Source organism: Crotalus tigris, unplaced genomic scaffold (genome assembly GCF_016545835.1).
Source record: "Crotalus tigris isolate CLP2741 ecotype Arizona unplaced genomic scaffold, ASM1654583v1 scf7180000018549.3470463, whole genome shotgun sequence".
In the NCBI taxonomy this organism is placed as follows: domain Eukaryota; kingdom Metazoa; phylum Chordata; class Lepidosauria; order Squamata; family Viperidae; genus Crotalus; species Crotalus tigris.
The window spans coordinates 243,953-271,905 of record NW_024097072.1 but is presented as its reverse complement, the minus strand read 5'-3'; the positions used below and the strand labels follow the sequence as shown (position 1 = coordinate 271,905).

General features: G+C 39.6%; 1 protein-coding gene across 5 annotated transcripts in view; it reads right to left on the bottom strand.

The window, feature by feature from the left end:
* The window catches only part of EBF2 (EBF transcription factor 2), a 198,430-nt gene that overhangs the window by 157,187 nt on the left and 13,290 nt on the right, over window positions 1-27,953 (bottom strand). For all 5 annotated transcript variants that reach the window (XM_039354182.1, XM_039354181.1, XM_039354180.1 and 2 more), the window contains exon 6: window positions 20,370-20,438. In XM_039354182.1, coding sequence (XP_039210116.1) covers window positions 20,370-20,438 — 69 coding nt within the window. The remainder of the gene's footprint in view (window positions 1-20,369; window positions 20,439-27,953) is intronic.

The window sequence follows — 27,953 nt, the reverse complement described above, 5'->3', positions numbered from 1 at the left end:
ATCCAGAGATGCATTTAACATTATGTCTAATGGCTTCGAAGCAAAAGAGCCATGGAACTCAGCTGACTGCATCTTTAATAAAAAACAAACAAACAAACAAGCCAACAAACCCCAAGATGTGATATTAAATGTCATGTGTAAACACACACTAATAAAACTTTCCTTGGAAATCGAGAAATGCCAGCCATTTGTGCACGCCAGGAGAACTGTCCGTGGGGTCCATTGTAGATCTGAGCGTGCAAATCCCCGCATAAGATCAGCCAATGCTCCGGGTTCCTCCATCAGGAACACAACCACTAATCCAGTACAAAAACCTCTTGAGGAAATGGATTCTGTTTCAAAGGAAGAGGGGGCGTTTGCAGAGATTTGGAGAGGGGAAAACCAGAGAACTTGCAAAGATTTATCGCTTGGCAAACTGAATCCTCTTTTGTAGCTGAGGGGGTCTGGAAGAGTCGAGGTGACAGCAGAATGGAGTGGGTCTCTACTGAAAAATATGCCCCCTCCCCCTGGGGGGATCAAGGCAGCAATTCATTACCCTCTCCTTTTTCCCACCTGGGGGCCTCTTGTGACAGAGGAGGTGACTGCCAATCACCCTCTCCTCCCGCAGATTTAGGTTTCGTTTGGGCCCAGATGTGGGCTCCAAATAGGGGGAGGTCAAGAAGGGGATGCTAATTTCTCAAGTTCAGATCTATGTTTCCCAGGGTGAAAGGTCAGCCCTCATCCAAGTTGTTTCCCTGGCGGCTTTCGCTGGGGCCTAGGAGCAGATGAGACCCATTCAGAAAGGGTCTTTGAGAAAACAGCTGTAGTCATCCTGTGGAGGAAATCTGGAAAAGTCTCTGTGTTTGCATATGTGTGTTTCAAAATTGTATCCTGTTACACACACCTTAAAATTTCTGGGGGAAAGGAGTCCTGCCTGCAGAAAACCAATGTGGATGATTTTAAAATAAAATAGAATTAAATGGAGTCAAGCCTATGGATCTCAAATACCAGTAAGGGAATGTCTCTTTCCCCTTCCAGTAAGGATTATCAATAATAATAATAATAATAATAATAATAATAATAATAATAATAATAATAGATAGTGGACGTGGCAGTGCCTGGAGACAGCAGAATAGACGAGAAAGAACTGGAGAAGACAACAAAATAAAAAGACCTACAAATAGAAATAGAAAGACTGTGGCAAAAGCAAGAAAGGATGGTACCAATAGTAATAGGTGCCTTGGGTGCAATCCCAAAACAACTGGAGCACCACTTGAACACCATTGGCATTGACAAATTTGGCATTAGTCAATTGCAAAAAGGCGGCCTTACTAGGAACTGCTTCCATCCTGCGACGATATCTGTAATACCATCAAACATCCACATCTGCCTATCCCAGGTCCTGGGTAAGGACTCGATAGGTAGACAAAATGCCAAATCCAGTCTGAACATCTGGCTGACTGTGCAATGAACCATAATAATAATAATATTGGAAGGGACCTTGGAGGTCATCTAGTCCAACCCCCTGCTCAGGCAGGAAACTCTATACCATTTCAGACAAATGGCTGTCCAGTCTCTTCTTAAAGACTTCCAGTGTTGGAGCATTCACAGCTTCTGGAGGCAGGTTGTTCCACTGGTTAATTGTTCTAACTGTTCTAATTTAATTTAGGAAAACAACCAGTTTCTGCCTACAATGAATATATGAATCCTCTTTATCAATGTCCTTCTTTCCTATCACAAGTTCTTTGCCATTCTTTTTTTTTTATTGAAAGTTTTTAAATTTTACAAAACAATTCCCTTTCCCAAACCCCCCCAACCCTCCCACACCCTCCCCCACCTCCCCAAACCTCCCATATCCTCCCCCAACCTTCCCAGAGCTGAGTACAGGCTTAGTTAAAATTTTTCAAAAAGACTTAAAACACATATAAATCCTAAGCAAATCTAAATACATTAAATTAAACAAGTTATCTTCTCTTAAAAATAATAATTATAATCATTAAACACATTATAATATACTCTAAACATTTTCTAATATCATACTTATATTATTATCCATCATTCTTTATAAACTCCCTCCAAAACACAAATTTAAACATTAAAATTCCCTTATACATATTTAAAACAAAATGTTCTTTGCCATTCTTCAGAACTAAAATTTTGCAACAGGATGTCTTCCAAACAGGCACAAAATCTATCTTTGTCATCATTCCTCAACCAACTCAAAACCGTTCACCACAACTGTTCTAACAATAGCAAAGCAATTTTTATTTCTTTTTAGGTCCAAAGCATGTTGACCCCAAAAGAAAACAAGCACCACAGGCTGGAATGAAAAAAAGCAAAAGATCGTAGCAGAAGAGAAACAGACAGTTAAGAAAAATAACCATAGGAAATAGAATAGTGTGACATTGCAAAATAATCTTTGCGTGCTTTATCTGAACTGAAAATAGGCATTTTAGAGAAGGGTTAAGTATTTCCAATTCAGCAACTTGGTTCTAGTTCCAACCAGACGCCCTCTGAATTCCTTTTGAAAACCTGCAGCTTATTGTGGGAAGGTTGAAGCAATTTAACTTCATTTTTAAAGAACACGGAGATCATGCAGCCAGAATTAGCATGCCTAAGAGTGATAAATGTAAAGGACTCTAACTCTGTGCCCCATAAGATTATGGGGCATGTTCTTGCATCAATCCCGTTTTTTCTAGGGCAGAAGTGTCCAGCCCTGGCAACTTGAAGACTTGTGGACTTCCAGAATTCATTCTGGGAGTTGAAGTCCGCAGGTCTTCAAGTTGCCAAGGTTGAACACCCCCGTTCTAATGCATTCATGATTTCAAGACAAAGTAAAGCAACTTCGGGGAAATGAGTGGGACACAAAATGTTGGTTTGATTTGCCGGGATCCTAATTTGATTTTAGGAAAGAAGGCTATGCAGCTCTTTGAAGAGATGCTTTCCTTGAGCAAAGCACCTCTTTAAAGTTGGTTCCTGAAGCAGCTAAGAGCCAAGCTGAATAGTAGCCATTCTTCGCTTTGCTTCCTTGATGGAGAAATATTTCATGTTCGATGGAGACAAATTGCATTGCCTCGTTGCTTCAGTGAAGAAAATCACTTCCACAGCATAAAGTCCTTCGAGAGAGATCCAAGCTGCCTTGCACGGCCCTTTTAGGGGAGCCATAAAAATGACTCTTCTAAATCCTAAGAATGTCATTCTTTCCTAGGCATATCCTCAAAGGGTGTGTGCGTGGCTTTTAAACAATAAAAACACATTTTAAAACTCAACAATACCCAACACAGAGATACCAGCAAAATACCATCCATGCTGTTAAGCTTGGAAACCTCTCGTACAATGCTTGAGTTCACTCGGATGTGCTTTCATCCATCCTTTTCAAGAGACAGAAGCAGGGCAAGCATAGGAAGAAGAAGGAGAAGGAGAAGGAGAAGGAGAAGAAGAAGAAGGAGAAGGAGAAGGAGAAGGAGAAGAAGAAGAAGAAGAAGAAGAAGAAGAAGAAGAAGAAGAAGAAGAAGAAGAAGAAGAAGAAGAAGAAGAAGAAGAAGAAGAAGAAGAAGAAGAAGAAGAAGAAGAAGAAGAAGAAGAAGAAGAAGAAGAAGAAGAAGAAGAAGAAGAAGAAGAAGAAGAAGAAGAAGAAGAAGAAGAAGAAGAAGAAGAAGAAGAAGAAGAAGAAGAAGAAGAAGAAGAAGAAGAAGAAGAAGAAGAAGGGTGCAAGAACCCACACAGCATCGTGTCAAAACTCTGTTGCTTGCAAAATGGTTACAGTCACTGTTTCCGAAGGGCAGCCAAGTCTCAGGCAATTTTCATGCAGGACCCCCATTCTGACATGCTGACATTGGTTAAGCAGCTAACCCAAATAGCAGGGAAGGAGGAATCCCAACACTGGTATTTTTGAAAGCACCAAAGTCAGTGGGGGCGAGTTGAGAATGAGAACCAGACATCTTAAAGGGATATTCAGGGGGAAATGCTTAAGCATAAAGGCTTTCTCCCCTGCCCCCCTCCCTGCGTGCCCATTCCTGCTCCTCCTCCTTTCGCAGAAATGTCCCAAAGGATCCCTTCCCGACATTCTTGTCAACAAGCGAGGCTGACGCTGCACCCCTCTCTTTTAACGGAAGGCTTTCAACAGACCAAATGGGCAAAATTCTTCTCCGGTTTCTCTGAGTGGATGGAGTAGATGGGTGTGTTGAAGGAACAGTTTAGATGCAAGGAAGAGAGAAGGCTGCCGGTTCATCAAAGAAGCAGAGGTCTGAAATAGTGTTGTCTTTCCAAAGCTAGCACAAAATTTTCTCTGTTGAGTTTTGGATACTTTCATGTGAGACGCTTTTGCACAGAGGCACAATTTTTCTTGTGACACTCTTTTGTTAGTTGCGAAGTCGTGTCTGATCCATCACCATCCCATGGACAACGTTCCTCCAGGCCTCCCTGTCCTCTATCATCTTCTGGAGTCCATTTAAGCTCACACCTACTGCTTCAGTGACTCCATCCAGCCACCTCATTCTCTGTCGTCCTTTCTTCTATTGCCCTCAATCATTCCCAGCATTCGGCTCTTCTCCAGTGAGTCCTTCCTTCTCATTAGCTGGCCAAAGTACTTGAGTTTCAACTTCAGGATCTGGCCTTCTAAAGAGCAGTCAGGGTTGATCTCCTCCAGGACTGACCTGTTGGATCGCCTTGCAGTCTAGGGGACTCGCAGGAGTCTTCTCCAGCACCAGAGTTCAAAGGCCTCAATTCTTTTGCGCTCAGCACCCTACTAACCTCTAAAGCAGGCGTACACAAGAAGCACTGGCCCCAAATACTTTATAGCTAGCTTCTAAAGAAGGAAAGCCTCTCAGATGGATGTTCAGATATCTCAAGAGCCATGACAAGATGATAAGGGAAGGGAAGGGAAGGGAAGGGAAGGGAAGGGTAGGGTAGGGTAGGGTAGGGTAGGGTAGGGTAGGGTAAGGTAGGGAAACCTTTATTGTCACTTTTTCTGTGTACACACTGGTACACATTAAAAATGATATAGCAGAATTGTTTTAATTGGGTAGTCTCATCAGAAGATGCCCCCCTTAAGCTCCATCCATTAAAAATAGCCAAAATATGAATGCATCAAATATGGATTTATTTTATCAATGGAGCTAAAATTATTTATTTAAAAAAAATCCTGCATGTTGTGGGAAGGAAATGGACTTCCTATGTTATTCTTGATGACGTGGCATTATGTAGTGAAACAACTTGGGAACAACAATGGGATATTCAGTAGATTCATATTCATAAAGAGTTATTGTGCTTTTGGGGTTTCATTGTGGGTTTTTTTCTAAAGAATTTTCAAAAGTATAGTTTGGGTATCAAGGATTTTCTATGAGACAGTGCTGCCTCCTTATAAAATAAGCAATTCACAACTTTTCTAGGTACTCTATAGCAGGAATATGTGTTGGCAAGAATACGTGTTGACAAGTCAAGGCTGGGGTTTGCCCTTTGTATAGATAGACCCATGGTTTATTGAATAAATTGTAATTATCAGCATTCACACACAATAAGCCAAAAGCAAGCTATCTTTTCACAGTGCAAGATATGCAGATCTCACAACTCTTCCCCATCTTACAGTATCCATGACAGAAGTCTTCCCACACAGGGAATTTACTATAATGAAAGCACTCCAAAAGAGTAATCAAAACAAAACAATATTCTTGATACTTAGTATCCAGGGAAGCAATTATTTCTCAGTGGTGCAGACTTCAGACTGATTTATGGAAACTGAGTCTAGATAATGTGACAGGGGAAACAGAACTGGCTTGCTTTGTGTCAAGTTCATCCACTATTATCACCCATGGTAATCACAGAGTTGTAGGGCTCAACTGGAGGAAGATCTTTCTATTTACCTGCTCTTTGCTTTTTACAAAAAGACCCCAAATTAAACCCTGGGATGACCTGCATGCCAAACAGGTCTTCCACCACCATCATGCCATTTCTTCATCCATCCTTCTCTTTCTTCTGCTTCTAGGTTTGCCTGGGATTTCCAATTCCCATTTTCTGAAGGAGCAGAAGATGGTGACTACAATTGCGTGATCAAAGCCATTAGATCTGAATTTTCATTTGCTGGATGACGACCGAAACTTAGACACATAGATTATACTTAGCACAATTAGGAGATGATTCATTGGACTCTCTGAATCAAACCAGTACTGCAGTGGGTTGTCAAAGTAATAGGAAGTTAGTTAGTTAGTTAGTTAGTTAGTTAGATAGATAGATAGATAGATAGATAGATAGATAGATAGATAGATAGATAGTTAGATAGATAGATAGTTAGATAGGTAGGTAAGTAGTTGTTAGTTAGTTGTTAGTTACTTAAATTTATTGGCCACCCATCTTACCACAGTATAACTTTGGGTGGCTTTACCATCTTAAAAAGATAAAAACTACACAAAAGCTAAAAGATGTAAATAACATACTCTGAAGATCCAAACCAAAAGATGAGGAGGGCGGGAGTAGGATGGGAAGAAAGGAATCATTCTGTCAATGTTTAGATGATCATGAGACTGTCCAGCACAGGAATAAGAAAAATCAAGGTCCACCTAAAATGTGTTCATTCTGATCACATCAATTTGCACTGCTTTACCCATTGGGTCACAGAGTTGTCTAGTATATATTAACATACAAGCTTATGCATGCCCACATTGTACTTGGAGATGCAAAGCAAGGTCACCGTATTTGGGTTGGACTACATCCCTTTCAAATCCCTACGTGCTGAAAAAAACTGTCTCATGGGGTACTTGGGTTTTGAACAGTAACAGCTCTGCCTTCTGCCATTACAGAGAGTCCTCAACGGACAAACACAACTGAGCCCATAATTTTCCCTTGCCAAGCAAGGCAGTTGGTAAAAGAATCTTCCCCAATTTTACAATTATTATTATTTTTGCCACGGTTGTTGTGCGAATCATCGCCGTTGTTAACTGAACCAAGTGGGCATTAAAAGAATCCAGTTACTCATTGATCTTGCTCATTGAAAGCCGACTGGGAAAGTCACAAATGGGGATTACATGACCCCCCCAGGATGCTGCAACTGTTGTAAATAACACATGTCAGTTTCCAAGCACCTGAATTTAGATTTTTCTAGCTGTGGGGATGCGGCAGTGGTTCTAAATGCAAGGATGGATTGTAAGTCACTCTTTTCAATTTATTGTAAACTTTGAAAGGCCACTGGATGAACGGTTGTAAATTGAGGATTCCTTGTACCCGGATACCGACAAGATCTAGCCAATAAGGGGAAACTTGAGGAAGGACAAAACAGGAACAACAATTTACCAAAAATAAAGGGGTAAATAGGAAAGCCATTATAGTGGGGCATTCAGCAGCCTTGAACATGACACTTTTGCTAAGAGTAACAACTACGCTTGCTTCCATTCTGCAGTGGGTTGTTTTTTTTCCCGAATTCCTGCCTTGATTTGTTCACAGTCACTGCAATTCCAATAAGCTGAGTGTTTAAATAACAACTCTGGAGCCACAGTAAAGATAGAAAATTATGGCTTCCTCTCATGGCTAAATATTAAACACAGCAGACACCTAATGACTCTATTAGTCTCCAGGGACAGTGTTTTATGAACAATGGAGTCCCAACATACGCGCCCAGCTAGGGCTTGCAAACCTCGTTATGAGCTCACTCATCCAGCACAATTTACAAGCTCGGTGGAGCCCACTTGGAAATCTGGAAGGGGAACGGGGGTGTTTAAAGACACACAGGCACATGCCCGTGTGCATATGAGGGAGAAGGAGTCAAAAACAAGCCCCATTTATGAATATTATGTAAATGTGAAATGCTTGAGAAGGGGGTTGCACTAGAAGACCTCTGAAGTCCCATCAAGCCCTATGATTCTATGTTCTATTTTCCTAAATTAGATATCTGTAAGGTTTTATCTCCACCCACCCACATAAACGCACACACAACACACACTATTTAATTCTGTAGCTTCCAAAACATTAATCGCCTTCTCCAACCTAATGTCTTGAAGACCTCTAATTATCATTGAGGAGCTGGAAATATAGCACCGTCAGAGAGAAAATAGCTAGGGAAGACCGAGAGGAGCCACGGCAAGCAATAGTCAAGAAACAAAAAAGGGGGCTAAATTCATAAAATGGGTCTTTGACAGATGCTCGAGTGTAACAGTTTGAAAGAAGAACTAGAGATTGCATTGCAACCAGGGGATTTACCTCTGAACTTTGTTCTACTTTCAAACTATTTTTAGAAATGGAAAATACTCAGAGGACCAGCAGGGAAGCTGTGTTTCTATTTTCTAGACTCAAGCTGCAAGTAACTTGAGGTAGGCAGAAGAGACTTTGTAAGCAATTTCTTTAAACTTGCAGAAAAATCACATTAGATTTCCTGAAAGGATGGCATTTTAGCCTTCTCAGACCCAACCAGGTCACCAGGTCACAAAACTGAATTTTTCAGTCCGAGCTGGGGATGTTTTGTTAGCTAAGGGACACGCTAAGCATTTGGAAGGACCACAATGAAAACACAACATCACAAAATGGAGAGAGAGAGAGATATAGGATCCTTTTCCTCTCCTTGGATATGTCAGGTGCAAGAAACCAGGAGCCAGGATAGAGTTCAAAAAAGCACTGCAAGTTTATTCTATGCTACTGATACACAAGAACATGACCTACTAAGAGTCATGACAAATTGGTGCCAGATAAGAGTCAACAGAGTCATATTTAGGTCCCTTTCAAGGGTGTAGGGACTCCAGACTGATGATGCATTTGACCTTGCCCTCAGAATCCCCCTATAGGATATTTTTAAAGGGGGTGTATGGAGGTAGGTTTAAGGTGATTTTAGGATTTAAAGGATTCCAACTAGGAATGAGGAAGGACTATGCTCTAAGGGTCATGAAAACAGGTTTCTTGCAGGCTACATGTTTCTGTTCTAATGCATCCAAAGGCTTCAGATTCCATTTTAAAGGTATTTGTAAGGGCATGTGGGGAGGACCTTGGGAGAATCAGCAAAGAGATGCTGCTTGGGGAAGAGTCAGATAAGAGGGAGCTGAGCCCACAGCTGCATAGTGGGTGGAACAAGAGCTCAGAAGGGACCCTTCCTAGATTATCAGACTGTTAAGGTGATGACAGGAGAATCATACTTTCAGACTTGCAAGATTCTGTTAATGTAGGTTTACAATAAAGTAGTATTAACTTATCTGGTCATGTTTCCTGCTTGGGAAGGCTGACAGTATTTTTCTGAGACAAAAATGTAAATGGAGATTGCTTGTAAAATGATACTTCACAGGGCTTTTTATGCCACAGAATGGAGTTCCGGCACCTTTTTTTGGATGGAACTATGTAGGGTAGGTAAGGTGGGTTGTATGATGTGTGTGAGTTCCGGCACCTTTTTTTTTTTTTTTTTACAAAAAAAGCACTGATACTTCATATAAAACCCATCTATCAGATAGAGATTCATGAAATTATATCCATATTTCAAATGTACCGAACCAAATCTTCAATAAATGTGAAATAGCAGTAACAATAGCATTTAGATTTATATACCACTTCATAGTGCTTTACAGCATTCTCCAAACAATTTACAGAATCAGCATATTGCCCCCAATGGATCTTTATTTTACCAACCTTGGAAGAATGAAAGGCCGAATCAACCTTATGCCAGTTAGGCTCAAACTCCAGGCTGTGGCCAGAGTTTGCCTGTAACCACTGCTCCTAATTGTAACTGCTTCTGTTTTTAATATACAATTAATTTAACATATTATTAATTTAATATAAGATAGCCAGCAAACTCCAGGTTTGCAATCAAGTTATAAGAAAAAAAAAACACGGCACAGCTAATTCCCTTAATGCTTTCAATGGAGGAATTTTTTAAAGTATTTTGCCGATGTAACCTTTTGCATTTTATTCAACTATTCCCACTGGGAGAATATGGGGATTTTATTTAAAAAAAAAAAAAGAACACTGCTACCTTACAGGTGAGCTGATGAACTCTTTTTTAGATACAAAGTGGTCAAGGTATATGTAAATATCTGTCCGCTGGCCTATATCCTTCCTGGCTTCCCCAGAAATAAATGAAAAACTCGTCTTTCTTTTACTGTTGAGATCTGTTTTCTTTGAGGGGTAAACTCTTAACCTAGATTTCCTTATCCAACTTAAACTGGGAGTAGGCCTGAGGAAAGGGTAGTTGTTAATTCTCATCAGCATTGGGTTTGTTTCTTCCAGACCTGTATGGTCATGGTTATTTAAAAAAAAAAAAAGATAAGTCACCCAGAGTCATTTGGAGTCAGCCAGCCTCTAAATTCAAATAAATAAACTGAATTCTTGCTTCCATGTGTTTCAGCTGCAGACAAGATCATGAATTTCAAGACTGTCTAGATAAACATGCATAAGTTAACAATATTGTCTTTCATTGCTGAATCTTCCCAGATTTATATATTCTAATAGAGTATTTAATTTATTAATTAAAAATGTATTTACTTGCTTCTGTTCTGCTACACTGGTTTTGCTGGTACTGAGATAGATAGATAGATAGATAGATAGATAGATAGATAGATAGATAGATAGATAGATAGATAGATAGATAGACAGATATAATTTTAAAATATGATGAAAAGGGAATATAAATAAATTTGACATTACTGGAGTGGGAATTCATTTTAATGTTTCTAATTGTGAAAAACAACATCCCACTTGATTTGACTCCTATGGATTGTCATTGTTTTGGCTTGCTTGTTTGTTTAATGAAGGGAGCAATCCTTCCCCCTTGGTTTCCAAACTATTAGCTCTTCATCAAAGGCATCATCTTTAAACTTTCTCCTGGAATATGAGATGAGTGAGTGAACCAAGCCACCAGTAGGTGCACACATAAGAAAGAGAAGTGATAAGAAAAATCCTGGCCTGTGCTGAGATGGACAAATTAACAAAAGAGATAAAAGAAAAGGAAGACACAGAGTACTATATAACATGGAACAAGTGGTATGACTGGTTGGAGACTAGAAATAATAGAGAAGAATAAATATGGAAAGGTCAAAAGTGAAAATATGTGTATAATAACGTATAATAATAATAATATGAATTATTCTTAGTAAGAAGTAGAATATGAAGGAAGAAAAATGTAAATAAGAAACAACGGGGCAATAAGGACAAATATTCTAAAGAAGAATAAGGGGGGAAATATAAATAATAGAAGATTACCGTTACGTTATCGCTGTTAAAAAAGGGGGGGGAGGAGTATATACTGTGTGTGTATGTGTGTTATATTTTGCTTTGTTTTGTTTTGTTTTGTTTTGTTTTGTTGGTTAAAAAAAAAAAGACAGAGAGCACTTTACCTTTTTGTTGTTCCTGAGCAGTTTCCACTTCCAGGGTTATTGCTTTAGGATGAATGGATGGATGGGAGGGAAGGAGGGAGGGAGGGAGGGATGGGAGGGAGGGAGGGAGGAAGGAAGGAAGGAAGGAAGGAAGGAAGGAAGGAAGGAGAGGGGAAGAGGGAGGAAGGCATCCAACAGCCTTTAAAACAGACCATCATAAGGCCATCATTTATCAAATGACAGGACAAAGCACTCCAACTTACCAATTCCTTGCAAAAACATCTCTGGCTACTAAAAAATTAATCGGCACCAGATGGCAGAACAGGCGCTTGTCACAGAGCCAGGCTTGAGCCACAAACAAAAGCCTTTTGCTCCACGGGAAAAGTCAGAAGATCAGTGGAAGATCAGGAGGAAAAAGCAACGGGGGTGGCAGCCCCCCCCCCGAAGATAACCATGGAAAAGACAGGGAGCCACTTTGATTGTCTGACACTACAGCAAGTACGAGTGTCCTTGCTGTGCATGGAGAAGGAAAAAGGCAGCTAAGTGGGATTCAGAGAACGGGCTTAAACATGCCATAGTTCCGTGTGTTCACGCTACTGAGTCATCTTATTGCATCAAGCCATTGGTTCTTCAACCAGTGTTTATCAAATAAATCATAATTGGCCACTGGATTCATACACTGCAGTAAGGAATTCTAGGTTCCCAAGACAAAGCTGCCCTAAAATCAAAGAAAGCAGATTGAGCGATGTATGAGGCCAGTCCCTTTGCATACCTCTCCATTGGAATGGGAGGAAAACCCAGATAGAAATTCTGGGATGCTGTTATTAGTGAGTACCAATCTAATGCTTCCCAAAAAGGTTTGGGTCTACAGCTACCGAAATTCTCCTACCAACCTGGTTCCAGAAATTCTAGAGCAGTGTTTCTCAACCTTGACAATTTTAAGGTATGTGGACTTCAACTCCCAGAATTCCACAGCCAACAATGCAAAAACATCTATATACTAGCATTGCTGGCTGTGGAATTCTGGGAGTTAAAGTCCACAAGCCTTAAAATTGTCAAGGTTGGGAAATACTGTTCTAGAGGTTTTAGCCCTAATGAACCACTTCAGGAGAAAATCATGTTTACAGTGTTGCCCTCATCAAACCCAACAGTCCGATATTGAAGAAGGCAACATCATATGCCTCAAATTCCTTGATTTTAGGCCAATGCACGCAAGGTGTCACTCGTCCCACTTCTTTATTTGCATGGCAATGGTGAGTATTTTCTTTTTCTGAAAGCACTTTCTTCCATAGTTTGTCTGCCGGGGAGTTCTCATGGCACCAAGTTATATTCTGGAAGAAACTGCAGAGTGGAGCAGATCTGAAGAAAGGTTGGGATCTATTGGGAGATCCAGAGATGTGATGTATGAATTCAGTTTGATTTCTGAACTTAGTTCTCCTATATTTAATTATTTAAACAGCGACTGTATATGTCTTACTTGGGAAATATTTTGCTTTAGCAAAAGGTTCCAGGATTGAAATGTTCTTTATATGATATATTTTTTTCAAATAAAAATAATGCCTTTAGCTTATATTATAATAGCTGACTATCCAAGGAAGCAAAGGTAAGCAACACCAACTTTAGTAAGCACTGGTATAGCCTTTCAATCCACCTCCAGTTCTAAATGACTGTTGCTAACCTCCCAGATGACATGTCCAAAATATTGTCCATGGTCCAACCCTCGCTTCATTGTAAGAGGCTCTCAGTTTAGAGCAGGGGTCTTCAAACCTGGCTCTTTTATGACTGGTGGACTTCAATTCCCAGAATTCCTCAGCCAGCATGCCTGGCTGAGGAATTCTGGGAGTTGAAGTCCACCAGTCATAAAAGGGCCAGGTTTGAAGACCCCTGGTTTAGAGGAATGAAAGATTTGCAGTACTAACCATTGGATAGTACTATATACTAGACAAAGTATACTAACATATAGCTTACCAATAGATTTTATAGAGTCCAGTTTCTTCTGTCCATTGTAAAAAGATCATCTGTTTAATATTTCATTATTCCTTTAGCGTTAGAACTGCCTAGGTTTTTAATGTGTCTACTATGTGTTCTTATATCTTATTCTTTAATTAATATATCTTTATTACTATCCCACCCTTAGTTTTTAAGTACAAAATAAATCACTGTCATAATTATTCTTTCACGGAGATTCATATGAAATTGTAGTAGGGGCATAACCCTGTCTATTTCCTCAAGCGAAGAAAACTTTCTTTGATATTCTGCCCAGTGAGTGAAAAGGGATTGCAGTAGCACAAACACTGAGGTTTGCTTTAATTGATATAACATTAGATTGTATTTTATTGCCTTTTTTTTTTTTAGAACAAACAGCCATCTGTTCTTATAATCTGCCTGCGATGCATTGATTTCCCTGATGGATGCTGGAAAGTATCTAGAAATGAACAGTGGTGGGATTCAAATATGTGAACAATGGGTTCCGGAAGTCCATTCTGGGCCTGGGCAACAAGAAATTAGCTACCGGTTCTGCCAAACTAGGTGAACTGGTGTGAACTCCCACCATTGGCAATGAACCTATCCTAATTGGCTTCTAAGTGATAGCTTTTCTTCATATCATGCAGCAGCATTTATAACACTATTTTCCCCCATTCTGCCTAAAAATTAAAGTATTTTTCTCTATAAATAGAAATAGCAATAGAACTTAGACTTATATACCAATTCATAATGCTTTACAGCCCTCTCTGTTTACAGAGTCAGCATATTGCTCCCAACTATCTGGGTCCCCATTTTACCAACATTGGAAGGATGAAAGACTGAGTCAACCTTGAGCAGGTCAGAACTGAACTCCTGATAGTGAGCAGAGTCGCCTGCAATACTGCATTCTAACCACTGCGCCACTACGGCTCGTCCTCCTCCATAAAGAGATGACAATGATGATGATAAGGATGACATGTCCATTTTTACAGACCTCATTTATGCTTCAGAATAGTGAAGCCTGGATAGTTGACTTTGTTGAAGTGTAGATTTGTAGGTTTTGAGAAATGCTATGGATAGCCTAGCAGGGTAAGGAAAGCAATCACCATTTCAGAACCCACCAATGTGTCTATGTTATGAGTAGCTTATAAATATGCAGAATAGAAGTAGAGTGGTCCCTTTTTTTGAATGATGAAGATCAAAGGATAAGAACATTGCTAGGACTTATTTTGGATAACTTATTTCAGTGCCACAGGGCTAATGAAAGTCTTATCTTTTTCAGTGGGAATAAATCCCACTGAAATGACTTATTTTTGAAAAGGTTATGTTACAAACCATCTGGAAAAGTTGTCCATTGCATCCAATGCAAAAAATATATAATACCAGAATTATAATTGTGTTGGCCCTGGTTTTTGAGAAGAAACATTTGGTGATAAAAGTTAAGAGATGAACGGAAGGGCTGCAACTGCATCCCTGGAATGACGGATACTACAGAAACATTTTGTGCTGCGGAGCAATTTCTGGATGGTGTTCAAGGGGAGAAGATGAATCTGAGCATTCCCACCAGATATTCTCATTGATCCTCTCCCTGGCAACTTTTATAAAACTGGGAAAAGAGAAGAGGAACCAGCCAACCTCAAGAGGAACCTCAACCTCACTAATTCACAGTACTGGATGATCCTTACTAGGTGGGCTTCATCAAATGCCAGAATTGGAGAAGAGTGGAACCAATTAGAAGGAGCAGGGGAGATAGGCTTTCTTCTCCATAAGGAGATTGGACAGCCATTTGTCTGAAATGGTGTAGGGTTTCCTGCCTGGGTAGGGGATTGGACTAGATGACCTCCAAGGTCCCTTCCAACTTTATCATCATCATCATCATCATCATCATTATATTGTTGTTGTTGTTGTTGTTGTTATTATTATTATTATTATTATTATTATTATTATTATTATTATTGAGGATCATCACACAGTCAGCCAGATGTTCAGACTGGATTTGGCAATTTGGCTAACTATCGAGTCCTTCCCAAGGACCTGGGATAAGCAGATGTGGATGTTTGATGTTATTACAGATATCGTCGCAGGATGGAAGCAGTTTGCAATTGACTAATGGTGAATTATTATTATTATTATTATTCATAATAATCATAATCTCTATTACATTCAAATACCAGTGTTGGCTAAAAAATAATTTCTATTGGAATATGTTACCATATATTAGTCACTTAAAACTGACATAACACATTTGAAAACATAAGGGTCATGTAAATCCATCCAGAAAATCTGTGCTCCTCCTGAAAAAGGGGCTTCTGTTTTTCAACTTCAAATTTCATTTGGTGTTTCTGAGCTCATTTGAAAGTTGGATATAGTTGAGGGTTGTGATGACATCTTTGAAAATGCTTCTCAGAATTCCCCTGCCAGCATTTAATACAAATTGAAATTTAGTTATCATTCAGCTTTCCTACCATTCCTTTATTTCTTCAAAGAATAAGTTTATTTCCTTTTCTTGGTTAATGGGAAAAAAAGAAGAAAAAAGCAAAAAAGCAAAATTAAAGCAACTAAAAAAAACAACAACCAGAAATATCTTTCCATCTAATACTTAAGCAATTCAATAAACCTTGACAATATTCATTATCATCTTTACATTAGCCAAAACCAGAAAGCAAACTTTTCATCATTTTTATGCTATCCTGCACGCTTTAAAAAATCCATAGGTCTCTCTGTATAGTGAAAAATTCCAGATTCACAAGTATATCAATATCCTTTAATTGTAAAAACAAAGTAACAAACTTATGGACTTCCATCCAACTTGGAATACTTAATAGAACAAGCCAATATTATATGAGCGAGACCCCTAATCTCGTTTACATGGCCAACATAATAACTTTGATAAACTGTCTTTTAAAAATATTCTCTAGTGCATTTTGTAGACACGAAATGGCTTTCGTTCAGTCAATCTCCTCTGAAGGTCATAAGAAATATAGTTAATAATTTAAAGTCTCTTTGCATTGATTCACTAATACAAAATATTTCAAATCAGTACTGAATTCCTAAATGCTTAGAAATAACTAGAAATAGTAGCAGGTGTTATTACAATCACTGGCTAGAATTCTACAAGATCCAAAATGAAATAAAATAATTAGTTGCTATATCAAATAAAATAAAATGCAAATATAAAATTACAACTAGGTCACCGAGGCAATAAAAAGACGTCCAGCTTTAACAGAATTTAGCCACATTCAAGGAAACAAAATTATACTAGTCTCATCACAGGAACCGTACATAAAATAAATCTGAATTCTCTGAGTGTCTTATGTCCTTACAGAAAAAAACAAATATCACAGCAATGAACTAGCAGTTGAATGGCTCTTTCTTCACAAGGGCACAATCTTAGCTGGCAAAGGATTTTTTTAATATTTGCCCTTGAGAACAGCTGTTAGGAGGATATTGAAAAGTGCTAATGTTAGGGCTCCTTGGAATTCAGGGAGAGCTGTTTGCTTTAAGTGTCTTGCAGCATAAAATAAGGGGCATCACTATTCAGGAACACAATCTGGGGTAGGATAGATTGACCCAATTAGACTTCCAAGTATCTAGCCAAGTACAATCCTGCTTGCATGCACTAACGGATAATCCTCGCCTTGCAATATTCATTTAGGGACCCTTAGAAGTTACAACAGCACTGAAAAAAGTGACTTGCACAGCGGTCCTCACAGTTACAACTGTTGCAGCATCTCTACAGTCATGTGGTCAGAATTTGACCACTTGGCAACCAGCAGGCATTTACAACGATTACAGCATCCCGGGGTTATCTGACCACTACTTTTGACCTTCCCAACTGACATCCGACAAGCAAAATCAATGGGGGATTCGCTTAACAACTGCATGATTCATTTAACAATGACAGTAATTTGCTTAACATTTGCTCATCACTGACGTAACAACTGTCTTGCTTAGAAATTCTGGATCCAGCTGAGGTTGTAAATTGAGGACTTCCTGTAACGGCTTGATTATAGCCCATCCTCAGAAGTGATATACATGCCTTAGTCAGATGTGGCTTTAGCATTGCTGAAATACTGTGTGTGCCTCTGGTGAAGTGGAAAGATTATTCTGCTGCAATGTTATGAGAATAGAATAGAATAGAATAGAATAGAATAGAATAGAATAGAATAGAATAGAATAGAATAGAATAGAATAGCATTTTGAATTACAGTGGTACGTCACTACTTGACTGCTTCAAAACGTGACACATTTTGATGCAAAAATATTGTCCCACTACTTGGCATTTGTTTAGTACTGGACCCACTGTGATAGGAAGAAGGGGACAGCTGCAGAGAATGGACAGGAAGTCAGCCATCCTGGGAAGGTCTGTGCAAAAGGAGTGGAATGACCACAGAGGGCAGACTGGAAGTTGGCCATGCTGGGAAGGTCACTGCACCAGGAGTGGGACAACCACAGAGTGCAGACAGGAAGTCAGTCATGCTGAGAAGGTTGCTGCACAAGGAGTGGGACAACCATAGAGTGCAGACAGGAGGTCGGCCATACTGGGAAGTTCGCTGACATAGAAAAAGGGACAAACAGAAAGTTCTTCCCAGCTGAAACAAAGGATCACGTGGTAAGTCACATGGTTTGTTTGGAACTCATCCTTTTTAGAACTGTTGCATCTCCTGGAGCCAATTAACAACATGAACCTAGTTTTGGTTGTTTTGTACTTGAAGGCACTCAGAAAAACTCACGCTTTGTTGTATTGCCTGAACTTTGGGCATGTATTTTAGGTCACTTTGCTAAGATCTTTATTAAGAACTTCATTTTAATGTAATCTCAACTGCTTTCTTAAGGAAAAAAGTGGCTAGGATACTCCAGCCGCTCCTTGTGATTGAAGCACTACATCAGGGGTCTTCAAACTTGGCCCTTTTATGACTTGTGGACTTTAAGTCCCAGAATTCCTCAGCCAGGCACGCTGGCTGAGGAATTCTGGGAGTTGAAATTCACAAGTCATAAAAGGGCCAAGTTTGAAGACCCCTGCACTACATCATCTGTATGCAATAAAATTACAATGTGCTTACTAGCTACTTTAAGTGGGAGGAGGGATGATGCTCAAAATTACTTATTTTGGCCACAAGAGGGGTTATGTGCAAATGAGAACAACGTGGGAGGCTAAATGCATTCCTGTCTTACTCTTCTTTAATTTGAAATTTCTTTACAAGTGGCTTTCTGTGCTACAACAAACTTTTTATTCTGGAGCTCTCATGGTGTTTGAACATTTACAGGAGTAGCTATCTGTCTTTTTGTAGCCTGCATGAATTTATCCATGACTTTGTCCTGGAAATGAAATCAAGTCTAGCCCTGAAGTTGATGAATGTGGCACATAACACAGGCTCACATAAATATTGTGGTCTGATGTTGAAGTATAAGAATGTGATCTAAGGCAGAGTGTCCAACTCTAAAACCTGCCTGTCATTTGCCGAATATACCCTGAACTGACCCAATTGGACAATGTATTATATAAGTGCTTGGCATAAAGCTGACTTATTATGCTTAAGAAGTTGATAAGCTGGTAATTAGCAGGCAAGTCTTGATTGCTTTTTCCCCATCATAGCGATGATCTTTCATTATTTATAGAAGAATAGTGAGAATTGTTAAAATCTACTGTCCTCTCTTTACCTTTTAATTTTTAAAAAAGTATTTTTAATAGATTAACTATTTTATAATCTTATTGTAGGCCACCCAGAACTACTTTTTCATAAGATGGGCGGCCATATAAATTTGATGAATAAATAAATAAGCTTAGGGTTGTCTAAAGCACCCTCCAAGACTCATAATCCAGGAGTTGTATGTGATTCTAACACATCTGGCCCAAACTGTGAGCTGAAGAGGACTTTTAGTTTAATATCATGCAATTTGACAATCTTAGGCAATCTAAATTTCTCCCACAGTATTATGACAATGAATAAGCCAAGTTCATATTCATGAACAAGTCCACAAATAGAATATCTTGGGTAATTATTTGAAAAACCGTGAATGGTAAACAAAACTGCAAATATAAAAATCCTCATGCTAGATGAAATATGCACTAAGATATGTGCAAACTTTTTTTTCGGGCGGGTTTCAAACAAGTATGAAAATAGAAGGAAGGAAGCTCACAAATGAACACATGAAAAAGCAGAAAGAAATCAGATCTCAGTTTAGACTGAGGTTCTGGGGCTCTCGGTCAGTTCTCCAGCTGGTGATAAACTTTCCTGCCCTCTGGAAAACAAATGCATGGTTTATACAAAAATATGGGCAGTTGTTTTCTTTTGTATGCTGCTTTTAATCATGGATGAAATTTCAGAGGGAACTTTCTCCAAATCATTTATAGTCATCTCCTCCAAGTATATACCATTTTCTGCGAAGCTTTTGAAAAGAGAATTACAGACACCAACAATTCACATGCATTTTCTCTGCCTGTGCTGTAAGAGTTGATGGATCACACCATTTCATTCTAAAACCCATAGCAGAGTTCTTCTACATCCTTAATGTGCATTCAAGCACAGCTACACACACAATTCGGGGCTTCAGTAATTTTAGATTTTTCTTAGCTACCATGCCTCAAGTAAGAGCAAAACATGAAAAGCATTCTCTGTTTCTATCCTACTATTGCACAAATTGTTTTTCCCTGTACAAAAAAGTTGCTCTGGTTTTAAGTACCAACAAATGTGAACACGCAACAGTTTATGCAAACATCTATTATAGGTCTAAGAAGTGAGGATTTCAAACTTGGCTAACAAGTTTTCCACAAGAACATGTCTGCAACTTCATTCTTCAACAGTAGATCACGCACGAAACAGCAGGACTACTCTGTTAGACAATTTTCTCTGGATGTCACCTTTCCTTTAATGGAGAACATTTGTGATACTTTTGGAAGTATCCTTTTGAAAGGAACATTTTGGCAAGCTTAAATAGGCAACCAGGGAATCTTATATAACAACAAGACCAATAGCAACTTCAGCAATCATATGCAGACATTCCTGTAAAGAAAGTCCAGCTATTTTGAGATATTTTACATACAATATCAAGATAGTTCAACTTGTCCAGCTGCAAGGAATAGAACAAGTTGGACTTTTCAATTGCTTTCTTAAAAAAAAAAAGGGGGATAGAAATTATGTATCCTACCTATCAATGATCACGGGATCCGAGGGAGTCTCGTTACGGTTTCCACAGCTCTTCTTTTCACAGCAACGACTGAGAAGGAAACAAGCATAAAAGGAAAATAATTCAGTTAAGTGTAACATACAGTGCTACATACAGGTAGTTCTCAACACATGACCTCAATTGAGCCCCAAATTTCTGTTGCTAAGTGAAACAGTTGTTAAGTGAATCTTGCCCCGTTTTATGACCTTTCTTGCCACACTGCAGTGGTTACATTAGTAACCTGGTTGTGAAGTGAATTTGCTTGTCAGAAGATCAGAAAAAGTGATCACGTGATCCCAGGACACTACAACCATCATAAATACAAACCAGTTGCCAAGCATCTGAATTTTGATCACCATGGGGACGCTACAATGGTCATAGGTGTGAAAAATGGTCATAAGTGATTTTTTCCAGTGCTGTTGTAACTTCGAACAGTCACTAAAGGAACTGCTATAAGTCAAGGATTTACCTGTAATTGTTTTTAGATTTTATACTCACTTACATTAATTTAAGGGCAGTGGTGGGATTCAGCTGATTCACAGCAGTTCAGTAGAACCGGTAGCTAAATTTTGTTGAGTTTAGAGAACTGGCTGAACCCATGCTGCTTCTAGAAATCCGTTCTACGCCTCGGAGGCCTGGAGGAGGTCTCCCAGGCCTAGAACGGCCCACTGGAAGTGTATGGATGTCACTTTGGGAAGTCTGTTTTGAGCCTCGGAGGCCTGCCCAGGCCTAGAACAGCCGACAGGAAGTGCATGGATGTCACTTCGGGAAGTCTGTTTTAGGCCTCGAAGCCCTGCCCAGGCCTAGAAGAGCCGACAGAAAGTGCATGGATGTCACTTCGGGAAGTCTGTTTTAGGCCTCGGAGGCCTGCCCAAGCCTAGAACAGCCGACAGGAAGTGCATGGATGTCACTTCGGGAAGTCTGTTTTAGGCCTCAGAAGGCCAGGCCTGCATCCACGCAGAGAACCGGATGTTCAGGTATTTGAATCCCACCACTGTTTAAGGGCATTGGATGGTTCATGCTAATAGGATTTTTTTTAACTGACAAAAGTACACTGAGCCCAATAACTGGCCATTGTCATAGATACTAGGCTTCTGCTAAAGAGCAGCTTCAGTTCTGCTTTCTAGCTATGCACAGTGGGGTGCTAAAGAACAGCAGAGGAGACTCCACTCTCCAGCAAGCTGAGATCATTGCTAAAGAAGTAGAATTTAACCTAGGCATTTGCACGCAAACCCCAAGAAATTAGGCATTAAATACATGAATAAATGCCAAACGTTTACATGTTCATGTGCTACTCTATTCTGACTTTGAACCATACAGTAAATTATGAATTAACCACACTAATTGAGTTCATGTGATACAGTGAGGCTGAAAGAAAAGTTAAAACTACCCAACATTAGGTATAAGTGAATGCAATCTCTAAGTCTGGGAATACAGAGACCTCTTAGTGCATGCCAATTCCTACCACAGCTGAATTTTTAATTTTTCTTTTCTTAAAAAAACAAAAAAAAAAGAATGACACTGAATCCTTAGTATCCCCACTAATCCTTCTTAAAAATTTAAAGGGCAGTTATTGCAACTCATTAGTTACGTGACCAGAAACAGGACGGGGGGGACAGCCCCTTGAGAGGAGCATTGCCAAAGAGGTGGCATTTTGGGAAATTGAGGGCATGTGATTTCTTATAGCTCTCATATCAGCTGTTTTATGAATGGGCAATCCTTCCAGAAATATAACTGGCAATAGGAATAACCTCAAGGAACAGGAAGAAAAGCCACAACAAAACAATAGTCCGAGAAAAAAATCTGAGTCTGGGGCAGAAATGTAATTTAAGAAGCAGACTGGACCTTTCCTGGTTATCATAAAGATATAGGTGGGAGGGAGCATATTCAGACTTGTAAATTTCTGTTACTGTAACCTTACAATAAAAGTGGTATTAACAATCATAACTCTGATTTCCTGGCCGGGTCTGATAGTGCTGACAAGCAAACTCTTTGTTGGAAGATTTAAAACAGGTTTGCCATATTCCAAATGGGGTCTAACAATCAGAAATGGTTGGGGACCCCAGCTATCATTAAATATGTGCATGTATAAATAATTACTATAATTTACAGTATTCAATATTATAATGGGAACAATGTTCACCAGATGGCCTATGGGACGGTTCAACCTTCTGCTTGGACATAATGAGTGATGGTCAGTCTAAGCCTATTCCACTATCTTATGGCTCTAGATTACGAAAGCCAACTTGAGTAGGGGAGACTAAGTTACAGACCATGGCTTACAAAATCACAGTGGCTGGATACACAAACCCTGCATTGCCAGGGATTGAAGCATTAGCATGCAAAGCATAGTTTATGTCCCTATATGAGGAGATGTCATGTACCACGAAGCTCATGCACAGATCACATGTGGCTCACAACTCTGTGAGGAAGGTGGGCAGTCAAAAAATGTGATAAACAGATAAACAGATAGATAAATAAATAGATTTGCTTTCCATTGGTTGGGTTTATTCAGTGAAACTTTTATTCTGTCAGGGATCAGGAAAAAGTATAGATGATGCTCATATCAGTTTTTTCTTAATCCTTTCCCAGTTCAAGCCTTGCATTGGCGTAGCTTGGCCATCTTGCATGGAGAGCAACTTTTTAATTAATAGATTAATTCATTCATTCATTTCCTGTTTTGACTGCCCATCTTCTCATACAGTTGTGAGCCACATATGATCTGTGTCTGGGCTTTGTGATGTACATGATGTCTCCTCTTATAGGGATATAAATTATGCTTTGCATGCCAGGCATCAATCCTGGCAATGCAAGAAAGATTGCGAAAAAGCCATCGTGAAATTCTACAGACTCTTAGCCAGCTACTCTTAGCAATGAATTAGCATGAATTCATTCAGCTTTCTAAGCTTCTGATAAACTTCACGCATTGAGCTAAGGCAGCGGTAGGCAACCTTGGCTCTTTTATGACTTGTAGACTTCAACTCCCAGAATTCCTGAGCCAGCCATGCTGAGGAGAAATGGAGAGGTTTCCATGCTGAGCCATGCTGGCTCAGGAATTCTGGGAGTTGAAGTCCATGAGTCATAAAGGGAACCATAGTTCCCCCATGCTGGCTCAGGAATTCTGGGAGTTGAAGTCCACAAGTCATAAAAGAGCCAAGGTTGCCTACCCCTGAGCTAAGGCATAATATAGTTTGCTTATCTTAGGTTTATTGTGCTGTGTTGGCTGGCCCATTATGGGACATGGCTAAACTACTACCTCTAAGGTGTGATCTGTTCTTTGAAAATCACAAGTTGTGGCTAAGTATTAGATAATGCTAGTCTGTTCAGGCTTAGTAAACCACGGTTGATACAAATCCATGTGTTTGCAAATATATGACTCCAGCCAACAGAAAGCAGATTCTCTTTCTTCATTTCTAAGCTTTGCTGCTGCAGGTTGCAGGCATTGGAGACGATGATCCCGATTCCAGTTGACAATTTAACAGACACCTTCACTCGATCAGTCTCTCTGGATTATAAACCTCATGTCAGCCTTTGCTTTATTAAAACAAACATAATAAATTCCTGAGTTTTGGGGCAATGGTGGAATATTGCGTTTGAACACCAGGCTATTATACACGTGCCCAGGACTGCACGAAATATAATGTGAAGGACCAGGATGTCCCAGACATCTCCGTTGCTCAAAGAAAGTTTTATATCTTTTCTCTTCCCCTTCTGGAAAAAAAAAGGTTTTAAAATTCAGCTTTCAACTAAAAAAAAAAAAAAATCTGTCTCTAATTTCAAACCGAAATAAGCCCCCAGCATGGTGGCCTTTGTTTTGTTTTCTTCTCCTCAACTCCTCCCTGGCATTGCATAACAAAAGTGTCTAAATTCACACCATCTGGCCAATAAAGACCTAAAGCTCGCTGGCTGACTGGCTCGGCCGATCCTGTCTGCTGCTGTCTAGTCTGAGCCTTGTGGCGAAAGTCACAGCTGTGGGTCTCACTTGCGCTCAATGCAACTCTGTTATTAGCCAGCTGTAGGCCCCGAGACGACTTCTGTTCACATTATAATACCTTTTCCATCACACACACACACACACACACACACCCGCCAGCGCCTCCAAGCACCAAGGGCAGAGAGGCTTCTGGCAACAGCTGAACGAAGAAGTACCGTTTGCATCTTGCAAAGGCTTGGCATTCAAAGGGGAAAGGATTATTCCAGGAGAGATGCCTTATTTTTATTTATATCCATCTGACCACAAACCAAATGTTTGCACGGATATTCTGCTCCGTGAAGAAAGCATCGCGGCCTGATGCACCCAGCGTCTCCATGCTACCTAGTTTTGTTCAGACAGGAGCTTCACTAGAAGTCAGAGGGACATCAGAGAGCATGAACTGACTTAGAGGCAGTCATCAATAACACAAACAGCTCAGCTCCGCCCCAAAAATGCTCAACGCGAACGCTAATGATTGTGAAACAAGAGATTTTCCTTTTTCTACCAGTGACACATCACTGCATCTGCATAAATATTTAGACAACATTCTTGCTAGGCTTGCATCTGTCACCCGGAGAAAGATGTACGGATTCCGGATACACTTGTGTGCATCCAAGCAGAACAGTCACAGCATACTATATGTCAAATCAAAAAGATGTTTATTTTCCAAGGAAGGTTGATAAGAACAGTCTCTCGTTCAAAGGCAATGAGCATCCATGTTTAGCAGTAAGGGTGGGTACATTAAATTTTGATATACTGTTATTAATGCAAACTAAATTATCAGCTTTAAAAATTGATACACCGCTGAAATCCGCCCATAGCAAAATCAGATTGTGGTGCTAAAAAAAAAATAATGTCAAGATTAATTCAACTTTGAATTAAGTCCAAAGCTAAAATATGCAATAATGTAAAAAAAGAAAAAGAACAAATTAACAATTATGAATACTATTCAAGTAAGGTGATTGATGTTTCAAATCATGTTGTCTTGCTGATTCTACAAAAGTTGTGTCTCACAAAAAGAATATGAGAAAACTATCATGCTTTCTTAGCTGATTTATAAATCAGGTGCCTTCTAGCTAACGAAAAATATTTTTATAATTATAAAGTTAAGGCCTTATACTAGCTAGCTTTAAACACAGGTTTATGTGGACAAGTATAAGACCAAAACAGATACAGGGGATAGCATATGTACAGCCTATCACATAGTCATAAATCTGTGAAGGAAAAATGCCAGCCTCCATTTGGTATTATTCTAAGAAAAATGATGCATTCCAAATTTTCTTTCCTGCTTCTTTTCTAATCATCCTATAAAATTATGCTTGTGTTGTAGTGTTCCTTGGGAAAAGCATCTCTGTTTCTAAAACTGGGCCAAGTTCTCAAGAAGTCAACAAGTAAAATACAAAATATGAATATTATATCTAAAGGAGGCACAAATTAATTAGAGCTAAATCTTGAAACCATGAAGTATCATATTTACCACTGCATAAAGGAACTAATTTTCACAGCCAACAGCCGCATGTTATTTTATTTAGTTTCCAGATAGAAAAACATCAAAATAATTATGCCTCTCTTTTTTTGGCCATTTTTTCTGTTCCCCCTCCCCCCTTTTTTATTTTTGGAGGGGCGTTTAAAACAAAATAGGCTTGTTTAAGTCTAGCAAAGTCTTAACAAACTTTTTTTTGTTTGCTACTTCTTAAAAAGCAAAGCACTAAATTCCTCAGAGGGAATGATTTAAAGATGGGTTTAACCCTCCAGTGGGATTTGGTACCTAGTTACATAGCAGCAATTAAATACTGATGTGGATATCCAAGACAGTTTGGATTTGATTACTCCTTGGATGGGAGAAATCTCAAGGTTGTAAGTTATACTGGGAAGCTGAAGAACAATATTCTGAGAGGGGGAGATTGGATACCATACTATACTTTGTTTCTGCTATATAGAAACCTGGGGTGCTTGGTGCTCTCTGAGCATGGTTCTTTTCTTGCAGACATTTGATTACCCAAGCTAGGCAAGATCATCACAAGCACTGATGATGTTACCTATTTTGGTAATGAAATGTCTGCAAGGAAACAACCAAGCTCAGCACCGAGGACCCTTCATTTCAATTTAATTCTGAAGGTGTTATCCCATTAATTTGAACGTTTCCAGTTATACTCAAGCTCTAAAACACCCTGAAAGTAGGCAGAATATATGGTCATATCCTGACAATGTTTCCTGTTACTACTTTCCATCAGTTTCCAATCTCCTTAACTGTCCTGACTTCCTGATCCAGCAATGCCCAATGGCATCACAGGGAAGTGAGAACAGTCAAGGAGATGGGTGACTACTAGACCAGCGGTTCTCAACCTGTGGGTCGGGACCCCATTTGGCGTCGAACGACCATTTCACGGGGGTCGCCAAACAACGCAGTCCGCCATTTTTTTCCCCTTTTCCTTAGCTGTGCTACTCCCTTTTATTCTATTGGCTTTTGAAAGCCAATAGAACAGACTCTTGAATAGAGTCTAATTCTATTGGCTTTCAAAAGCCAATAGGAATTGTCCAGGCTGTCTCTGCCCTGCTGAGGCCGCCAAAAGTCCCATTCTGCAAACGGTGCTGCACCCGTTGAGTAGTCCTCGACTTACGACTGGTTGAGTAGTCCTCGACTTACAACCGGTTGGGGGTCACGGCATTAAAAAGGTTGAGAACCACTGTACTAGACAATTTAGTGTCTAAGAAAAAGCAGAACATTCCTGCATCCTACTTAATCACGTTGTCACTAAAATGGAAGCAAAAACATAATACTCCATAGTAATTCACTAACATCTTCTGTGTGGGAGAAGTGAAAAGCATTTTACATCAGGAGGGGGAGGAGGAGGGGGAGAAGGAGGAAATATTCTGCAGGGAACTATTTAGAACTGCATAATCTAACAGATTCATTGTACAGGCAGTCCTTAACTTACGACCAAAATTGGGCCCAAAATTTATGTTGTTAAGTGAGACATTTGCTAAGTGAGTTTTGTCCCATTTTATGATCTTTCTTGCCACAGTTGTTAAGTGAATTTCTCCAACTGATAAGTTAGTAACACAGTTGTCAAGTGGATCTGGCTTCCCCTTTGACTTTGCTTATGAGAAGGTCACAAAAGGGGAGATCACATGATCTTGGGACGCAGCAACGGTCATCAGTATGAACCAGTGGCCAAGCACCTGAGTTTTGATCACATGATCGTGGGATTGTGAACTGTGAAAAATGATCCTAAGACACATGCCGTTGTAACTTTGAATGGCCACTAAACGGACTGACGTAAGTCGAGAACTACCTGCATATCACAGTTCGTGGGCCATTCTAACAAGAAAGGGGGGGGAAAGTAAAATGTAGTTATAGCTAAACCTCCCCAGTATTTATTTCTTATTTGTTGATTTCTTTCGGTCTCTATCACTTACCTGAATATGACTGCACTGATCCCAGCAGAATTTCCTTCTGACTAGACATGCATAGGATATAACTGCACCGCTGATGCATTAAATGCAAGCATACTCATTGCTTGTTAAAGTGGGGCAGCAGTGACAAAGGACAACGCCCAGTGATTGTTGGTCCTAAAACCAGAGATGTGAGG